Source organism: Rhea americana, unplaced genomic scaffold (assembly GCF_003343005.1).
Source record: "Rhea americana isolate MKP2758 unplaced genomic scaffold, rheAme1 scaffold_109, whole genome shotgun sequence".
Lineage (NCBI taxonomy): Eukaryota > Metazoa > Chordata > Aves > Rheiformes > Rheidae > Rhea > Rhea americana.
Genome location: NW_028185139.1, coordinates 1,383,972 through 1,393,985, shown reverse-complemented (window position 1 = coordinate 1,393,985; position 10,014 = coordinate 1,383,972). Strand labels below are relative to the sequence as shown.

The following is a 10,014-nucleotide window of genomic DNA, read 5'->3' as shown; positions in this document are numbered from 1 at the left end:
AAAAAAAAAAAAAAAAAAAAAAAAAAAGTGAACTGGTGTCTATCACCTAAACAGCTTAACAAAGAATAATTTGACTAAGAAAATGGACACTTTGGGATTTAATAGTAAAACAGAACAAATCACGTGGCCAGTTAGAAATTGAGAGGGAAAAAAAGTTTTTTAAGTACAGAAGGCGGGTTTCAATCCCAACTACTTCACAGAGATGAGGATAAGACCAGTGCCAAACGCTGCTGAAAATACTACCACTTATGTCACAGAATCGCAGAATGGTAAGGTTGGAAGGGACCTCTGGAGATCATCTAGTCCARYCCTCAGCAYAGCCCATACGGGGACTGAACCCACAACCCTGGCATTAGCAGCTCTAACCAACTGAGCTAAAGATAGTTGCCAAAGTCTCTGAGTCCTACCTCCACGAAACAGCCTCTGAGACACAACCAAAATGCTTGTGACACGCACAGGTAGCTCAGAGGACACACCACTTCTGCCACCTGAAACAACAATAGACATTCAACCACGAGGGTAGTTCTGACATGCGGAAAGCTACTGCATATATTGCTTGGGCTGTTCTGTGATACAGGCTGACCAGTCTGGTACCCTGAAGTGYGTTAAAGCATGAAATTCAGGGACACTGTAGTGTTTCCCAGGCTGACATCTCCTCTGTGCCACAACTGCCAGACTGCACTGTTCAGCCTTCTACCTCCACAACCAGCAAAAGGCAGGGGAGCAGGGGGGAACCAAGAATTTCAGGAGCACAGATCAGAAGAGCCTGCACGCTTTACTGCTTTTAAAGACAGCTCTAGCTTCCTATATATTTGCCTCCAGGAAGCAAAGCCAATGCAGAGTTATACAGAGCTCCTCACTCTCAGCAGGATTAATTTATGGCTGTGCTAGTCCAGCTGGATCCTGGCAGTGAATGAGAATGCCCAAAGATGCAAATGGAGGGGAATTTCTCCACCATCTCCGAAGACAACGGAGAGGCCAAGGAAAGCATAAAGTACCATCTGATTGCTACAGCTGAGCCGACCTGAACAGTGTGCTCCCAGAGGGGGCAGACATGCTTGTCCCAAATCCCTCTCCATTATGTCAGATTATACAGCCACGTGGCAAATCTCTTCAATAATATAAGCTTTTTTGTTCCTTTTTGCCTTTAGCACAGGTGGTTTTCCTTCCAACCAGCCAAGTGATCCAACTCTTTACTAAATTCAAGGGGAACCTACAAAGGCACGTGGCTTTGGGAGGAGATTAAAAAAAAAAAAAAGGAATAAAGTAGCACCCTACCATTAAATTAATTAGGTGTAATGTCACACCATACCCAGGCAGAAGGGCAGCCCTTTCCAGTTCATCACTGGTTCTGGMGGGAAACAGGCTCCTGTGGCAATAAAAGCACACGCTGAGGAACAACCTTCGCCTGCCTGCCAGCATGCTGAGAACCAGCAGCCCCTATACGGCAAGGCRGGCAATCAACATAGCCCCCAAGAACATCGAAGACAACCACTACAAAATGTCTACGCTTGGTGACTGTATCTGTTGACGCCAACAGCTGAAGTTATTGCTCAAAGTCATAAAGGAGGGCTTTTGAGCTACCTCTGAGCTGCAAACATGCAGAAAGGCCTTAGTAACAGTGTGCACACTGGATAACATCACACTACAGTGGCACACATTTAATCGGCCCAGAAGATGCACTGAGCTTTTGCATCTAGGCAGACAGATCTTTTTGTTATTTTGCAAATTAAAAGGACCAGTGGGGCTATTCTAGCTCAGGAAGTGATGAATGGCCTAGTCAAGCACATTATAATAGGATATATGCAACTTAACCATGAGGGCAGAACTGTGAGAGGGGAATCTCACCGCTCCAGCCAGCCTTTCGGCCCTCTGAGCGCCCCACGCAATCTGACCCTTGCTCCTGTAACGCAGAGCTCTACGTACTTTAACTTCCACTGGGAATCGTTCAGCTACTATTATAGCAGCTGCAGAAGGGTGGCAGATTGCACAGCTGATCACTGTCTGACAGGTTTTATTTAAGTACTTGCTCACTCCCAAAGCTCTTTCCAGGCAATACGAGGCTCTACACAGATCTACYCTACCAGCTAAGAAGTGAAGGAAGGGAGCGCACTTCATCAGAGCAAGGCAGCAGGCTTGCTGCGTGGCTGTGCACGTTGTCCCAAGCAAAATCACATCAGAGATCTCTGCGGATGACTTCTGTGGAACTGAGATCATTGAGATGGTGTCACAGCTACTTTTAATGAACAAAACAGAATAAATATGAATTTATCAAATAAAATTGTCATTTATTACGGGGCTCCTCAACAGGATTCTGGGACCTCCATAAAATGTTTCTTTCAGCCTGTTACTCTTTGCCCATTCATTTAGCTTCCCTAGAGGTAGAAAACATCTTCTCTAACCCAACCTCACTAACTGCTATTTCCAGTCTAAGCACCCTAACACTGTTTCCGTGTAATATTGGGAAATCGCACAGCAGAAAGGCCCTGTAGGCAAGACCTAGATTCAACGGCGYAGAGTAACGATGCCAAGGCAAGAAGCACATGGCGCTGTTTGCACGGCTTCCCCACACAAACCCTTACTTGTAGCAAAGGCTGGAAGACACGCTGTTTTATTAACAATAACATGGCTATATGCGTGTGGGAAGGGGGCTGCGTGACAAGCAGGTAATGCTCTTCAGAAACAACGCTCAAACACGAGCTGCAGCYGAGTTGCCTGCTTTGTAACCTCTGGTATTTAGCAAGGGAGCTTTGCATCACTCTCTGAGGAGGCCGGGAATATCGTGCCTGGCGCTACACCTGCCTGTGCTCTCTCACAACGCGGGCACCCCTTTCTCTCTCTTTTACATGCAGAAATCGGTCACATTCCCTGCTGTATCAGATAACTTTGCCTGAAACATTTCACTAAGTTTAAAGACACTCACCATCTTACACCACTGTTTAAAATTGAGACTCTCAAACACATTCTGGGAACCCCACTCTTAGACGGTCTTCCCAGAGTTGGGATGTCTGAAGACGGTACGTATGGATTTCYTTTTCCCGGAGAAGCCAGAGCAGGAGACATCAACCTGCTCTGCATGGCCTTGATACTGGCCTGCTTGAAGCTGTGCATTCAAGGTAGCACATACACTTATGCTAGATGGAGAAAAAGCTGAGTTAGGATGTCTGGACACACTGCAAAAAAAAAAAAAAAAAAAAAAAGGAACCACACAGGCTACTGCTTTCAAGCAGCAAGAAATTACCCCTGAATGACAACTGTACATCGGTATCACAGAAGCAGCTGAGTAAGAGCTCCAGCTACAGGGAGCACGATCCTTCCTCTGCACTTCTGTAGGACTTGCTAGCCCAGCAGATCTCTAGGGGGTTAGATCTCCCTGCGCCTCAGTGAAGAGGCTTGCGGAAACCCCAAAAGGTGACAGTCATTTTTGCATCTATGTCTCGACTTYCGGCTCCTCATTTGGATGTTGTAAGTCTGCAACTTATTTACCGGCCTGCAGGCTGCTGCCCCACCGGAGTACCAGAGCGCGGAGGTGGTCCCCTGCCACACGGCGGTAGAATGGAAACACAATGACAAGGTTAAAAAAGAAGTCACTGAAGATGATCTCGGAAAATACCATTTTTGTCTTTTAAAGAACAGAATGCAACTTAAAGTAAGACTAGTACACAATCCAGAGACTTTCCTTTAATTCTTGATTTAAAGAAACAGTGGAGTTTAGCACTTTATTGCAAGAGGGGAGAACTAATAATCTGAATTTAGATACATACTGTGATGTTTAAGTGCTTAAAGAACAAAAGAAGACAAGGAAAAATTTTTAGCTTATTTCACAGAAAACGGGAACGCTTCTCATATCCAAGTTATGCCTTACACAGTACGAGGGAAACATTCACTTYACACATACAAAGGATTTATGAACAAGCATCTCCCTTCAGGACTATTCTCAAACATGGGACAGAACAAACTACTGCCACATCTCTCTGACCATTTACGACTAACCCTGCAGAAGTAGGAACACAGGAGATTTAGTCACTGAGGAGACAAAATTTCTTTAAGACAGCTAACTGAATACTTGCACTGCACATGACAGACTTGTATTTCAGCTGCACCACCACAACTATTTGGTTTGACTCTACTGCAATCCTGGTCTCCCAAATCCCAGGCTGCACTCACTGCATGACCTATAACTAGTCACTTAACCTCCCCACAGCTTAAGTATCCTTTATTAAATACTCTGATCCACCCCAAGAAGTCTTCCAGGGACCAGATGTTCAATATTAAACAGTGACTCAAAATAATAGCATGTCAGAAGCTTTTAAGTCAGCCATGTGAAAGTGTCCATGTTTTTCTTTAGTTCAGGTATCGTAACTGTAACCTAGGTGTCTTGTACAAAAAGGTTTTCTCGTACCAATTTCACAATCAGAGTTAYGCAGAATGATGGATAACCTCAGTACACATTCGATTTTAAAATTTATGTGCTTTATTTTACTAAGGGATAACATGAAGTTGTAAGTGTAGGATTAACAAAAAAAAAACACAAGACGAAGACAAAAAGTGCTCCCCTAATCCTCTTTTCTTAAAATGCATGCCACAAAGTAGCACACTCAGCCTTCTGTCAAAAGATCTTTCCATATTAAGACCCAGAAGTACTGCTGTAGTATAGAAGAAATGTACAGAACTGATGTGAATGATTTGCAGTGAATTACTATCTCAAAAATAAAGTTCTTGGTATTAACACCACAGCAAAGGAGGGGGGGGAAGAGCTCTCATTTATACACAGTGGGGTTGCATTAAACATTCTCGTAAAGCTATTAGTACGGTGAAACCGTACAGTGAGGCATGACTAATTCTAAACACTAGCAGCTAGACTCAGAAAATTAATGATTAACAAAAAAAAAAGAAAAAAAAAAAAAACAACAAAAGCCACTGGAAAAGCAGTTTCTGTCTTTTTACATTTTCAGTATCATGGTAGTGTCGTGATTGCTGCTCCTTACCCAAATAACTCACTGTTCCCTCTCCAGCAACATTTATCCCRTACTACAGTAGTGTCCAGCACTACTTTAAATAATTTTGGGCTCTTTCACGTTCCACAGAAAACCCTGAAACTTCTAGAACAGCTAAGTAACAGTGACTAATATAGTGAGGTCCACTTCACATGATGTCCAGGATTTCTGGTGACCTTTCCACATAATACGATCTGACTGGTAAGAACTTAAGGTTAAAAAGACTTTGCCTGAGTCACAAATGACTAAACCAAGAGAAACCAAGCCTAAAGATAATAAAACTGAGAGCAAAAGACAAGTTTCATCTACTCGTTACATAGGGAGGATGAGCACCCTTGAGTGTCCAGACTATTAAGGGAGTGTTTGTACTCCACAGGAAGCTGATGGTTCCCAGTTTAAAAGCCTCTCRGGGTTCCTGCGTTATCAGCGAGCTTGGGCAGACAGCAGCGAGTCCTCCTCCCGCGATGCCATCGGGCCACCAAGAGCGAGGCAGAACGTGTCCACGGTTAAACAAGCTCACTAACACGCACAGTGGGAGAGACCAGAGCGTCTCCGAGGCAGGCTGCTAGCAAGGGCAGCAGCCAGACAAGCAGAGCATTTCCAAGCCAGTTTCTTAATCAATAATTTGAAGTGAACGCTAGGCATATTGCCATTTCAGAAGAATAACAAAATAGAAATAACCTTTGTATCCACTGATTTTAAAGTCCAACTGACTTGCATGTAAATTAATCTCAATACAGACTTGCTCACTAACAAAGCAGAAATCTCATCTGGCAATACCAAGAGGAAAAAAAGAAAAAAAGAAAAAAAAATGAAAGAAAAACTGCAAATTATGCTCCCACCTGAAACTTCATGACTATATATTGACCCTTTAAACAGTAAAAACAAGAGCCCTACAAGGTGCTCACAGCCTGAACTCTTGACTAGACCAGAAGCATCACAGTTAGCTATTCCCATGGCCTCTACAGCTTGACCTGGTACRAATTTGTAGTATTCTTCTTCCCTCTCTTTTGATAAAAGTCACATAAAGAAACAAAAATATTTAGCATTYTGCAGCATAATATAACACAGATTTCAGCATTTGTGCAAAGGTGTTAAGAAAGCCAGTGTAGAAATGAAATACATTTAAAACGACGCCTGAAATAATATTCACAGGATTTAAAAAAAAAAAAAAAGGGAAAAAAAAAACTCCTATTGTAACAGCATGAAAGAAAAAAAAAATGAAGGAAAAAGTACTCTCTGAAACTCACTCCAGGCAGTATTTCCTATTGCAAACGATGACAGGTGACGGTCTGTAAGGGACACACCATAAAAGCRTAGAGGTACAAAAGCGAAACAAAACCATCATCTGGGCATTATTCAACATTATAAACAAAACACTTTAAACATTGTACACATTAAAATATTTGTGTACAAGCACAATGCTCAAACTTTTAAATTACTAACATTAAGTAGAAATTCAACAGTTAAAGAATAACCAGATTAAGAGATGAAGCACAAACATACAAGAGCTCACAGTCTGAAGTCCCATTCATGCATTTAAATCCATGATGGCAGACAGGAAAAACAGTGTGATATGACTGATAAATCTGACTGGARCTTAAATAATTAACAGACGATAGGGAACACTACTGAGAACCTACCGATCACTTACTATCAGTTACTAACCTCTGCCTCRGCATTTTTTTTTTAAGATAACCTTACAGATCTGCATCTTACAAAGTAGTAGAGATTCCTTTACATTAAAATCTCTTATTGTAAGCAGCAATAAAAGTGTTTGCAAAGATGCACTACTACTACACTATTACAGTAATTTAGAATCTATATAGTAGCTCCCGTGTAATTGTCTAATGAAATAAGGAAAAATACTTTAATTGCAGGTTTTTACAAAAGTTTAAAGATATGTTAAAAAAAAAAAAAGAAAACTCACATATCCACAAATTAATGAGTATTCTGCAATGAAAATCTGTACTTAAAGAAGTCCAGCACTTACTGGACACAACAGTTTAGAGGATAGTTTAGAATCAAGGATTCAAGAGACTTTAGAAGGGCAAAATAGCTGTTTATGGTATACAAGTTTAAATTAGAAAAGAACGTGTGGCTACCCAGAAAAATCAGTTTTAGAAACTTAGCATCTTTTTCTGATGATAGAAGTCATTACTAATTTAGYAATGCAGGCACTGGCAAAATGGAGTTAGTTAAATCAGTTCCTAATCCTGACAATTTAGCTGTGTGTCTGGATCCATCCAGATTTGCAGAAGGCTCTCTATAACTAATTGCATGTAAGACAAATCATAAAAAAACCTACAYAGATCTCCAAGGGGCTTTAATCTCAACTTCAGCAGGTATTAAAGGGTAACTCAACTATCTGTGTCACCTCCTACTATCTGAGCAAAACCATTTATTCAGTATGCATAATGACGCAAATTTTTTCTCAATATATTCTTATCTTTAAGGTAAGAGTGTAAAATGAAGAAGAGAGACCAATTATGCAGCAGAAAAAAAGGCTATTTTTGAAGGTGTTTCCAGCTCCTTTTCACTCAACAGCACTAGTCAAACTCCCACAAGCCTTCAGCAGATGAAAGGTGAGACAACTTCACACAGCTCACCAGTGTTAACCCTGTTATTACCTTCATCAGTACCTTCATCAGAACAGCTACACACGAATTACTTCATATTACACCCTTACGCAGCCTTTTAATCACATTGTCTTGGCATTTGGTTACAGCAGCAGTTTAGCTCCTATCTGTCATCACCACAAGAAAAACATTCCTATTTCAAGGTAGTGCCTAAAGAGTAGGAGTAGTTGTTACAGCAGTTTCTAAGGTTTTCACTGGCACTCTAGAAGTGAATTCCTGCTGGGCTCATAACCACTGTATGCCCTAGTTGGGGTCATTAGCCCCGCTACACTATTTAATCCCATCTCCATATCACTTTATCAGAAGAGAGATGAAACTAGAGCAGAGACTTAAAATCTTACATAAACAATTTTATTTGTGGGGTGGAGAAGAGGAAAAGACAGAGTAAAAACTGTAAAAAACAAACAAAAAAACACACACACAAAAAACCACTATCTTGCAGATGGCTTAGGGCCAGGCTACTAGCACTCATTTAAARGACACAGATACTCATGTCCATGAATGCCTCATTACTGCATAAAGAAAGGATTCAGGTATCCTGCTTTCTCCTTATTTCTCTAAAAACCTTCTCTCCTCACCCCAAACTCTCTCAGCCACCTCATAAACAGAAAGGAGATTTAGTTCAGCTAAAGCAAATAGCACAGTCAAAAAAAAGTCAATGGAAAATGATGCGAATTGATGAGAAAAGTTGTAGTATTTATCTTTCTTGCAAGTATTTCTATGAAATACTTTTAGAACTACAATTTCCACACTTTTGTGCTTACATTCACGTGAGTACACTCACTAGAAAATGATGTTTTTAAAGTGGCAAGTAGCTGTTCAGGTGCCCATGAGCCAGAGGAAAGAAGTATTTTTGTAATACCACCCTGCACCATTTAACATAATTTTTGACAATCTCTTGCTGAAGACCATACTAAAACTTATTTTTTAAGTGAATTCAAGTTCTAACACTCAAAATACTTGTGCTTTCTTTTCTTTAGCTACATTCAGCTTTCACAGATCTCTCACAATATGCAGCAAGCACAATAGGAAAAYGACTGTATCCACCCCTTTATTTACAGGTTAAAATACAGAAACACTAAGGAGCTGCTTCATCAACCACAGAAAAGTCTGAACAATTGGGGTAATGCACACTGAAACTTGTCGCCTCCAAATGCTGGCGGGATAAGCAACAGTAGTTCTCCCTGAACAAGCTTGTTCCTTCTACATTCGAATTCAGGGAAAAGAAACTGTCCAACAGCAGCATCCTTTGGAGATTTCACTGTCATACAAAGGTCCTCACCTAGCTCAGTTTTGACATCAGCTGAACTAACACTCTGCTATTAAATTTACTGCTTTTCTTTGAATTCTCTTACAATACAGTTGCACAACACACTGCCTGTTTCGTCTGCAGCTAGTCTGTTCCTCTGTCATCAGTTACACCAATAAAGTCAGCCAACCTTCTTTAGTGTTCTGCTAGATTATATTACCTCTCATTATTCCCTCTTAATTGCAGAGGAAGAGCATCACCCTGATAGGAGGGGAGGAAAAAAAAAAAAAGGTAACAGCATCCCTGAAACGGGCATAGCCTTCCAGCATGATTCTTGCCTTCATCTCCCGATACAGTGCCTAACTTGATACAGTCAGCCCTCATGATCTGCTACTAGAAAAATTAAGATGAAAATATCCTTTAACAGAAAAAATGCTGTAGCAAAGGAGTACCTACACCTGTAAAAGTACCCGTTATCAACGGCTGTAACATAGGCCATACTACTAGGGGAGGGAAGAGAATAGTGAGATTATTTAAGGAAAAAAAAGAAAAAAAAAGTTCAGCTAAAGAGGCATTAAGCTTGCCGGGATCTCCTGCACATACTCCAGTCCCTGGGGGTGGCAGATTACGGGTTTCACTCGGCATCCCAGCGGGCAAACTCGGCATGCTTTTAACGAAAGGCGCCCAAGAAGAGCCCCGCTCCGCTCCGCCCCGCTCCGCGCCCCCCGGCCCTTCGCGCCGGGCCGCCACGCTGCGCTTCCACCCAGCTCCCGTCGCTCCGGACGGCGCGACTTCACACCCGGCCAGCGCCGCGACGGCGCGCGGCTCGCTCTGCCCCGGCCCCTCTCCAAGGCGCCGGGGGCAGGCGCAGCCCGGGGACACCCGGCGGCGAACTCCTCCGGCAGCTCCTCCCCCGGGCCGGGCCGGGCCGGGCCGGGCCGAGCCGGGCCCGGGGCAGTTTCGGCCGCCGCCGGGCTCCCCCCGCAGGGCTCGTCTAACGAGTTGATCCCGACGTGGAAGAGGAAGAGAAGGGCAGGCTGGAAGGGGAGGGGGAGACGGAAGGAAGGGAGAAAAGCACGAGGGAAGAGGAGCGCCCGGCGGCGGGGGGAGGGGAGGGGAGGCCCGGGCG

At 42.8% G+C, this 10,014-nt stretch overlaps 1 protein-coding gene across 1 annotated transcript in view; it reads right to left on the bottom strand.

Moving 5' to 3' along the window:
- TP53BP2 (tumor protein p53 binding protein 2) overlaps window positions 1–9,566 on the bottom strand; it is a 48,846-nt gene extending 39,280 nt beyond the window's left edge. Inside the window, exon 1 of the mRNA XM_085311739.1 lies at window positions 9,489–9,566. Coding sequence (XP_085167865.1) covers window positions 9,489–9,551 — 63 coding nt within the window. The 5' untranslated portion in view covers window positions 9,552–9,566. The remainder of the gene's footprint in view (window positions 1–9,488) is intronic.
- Window positions 9,567–10,014: the final 448 nt, after the last annotated feature.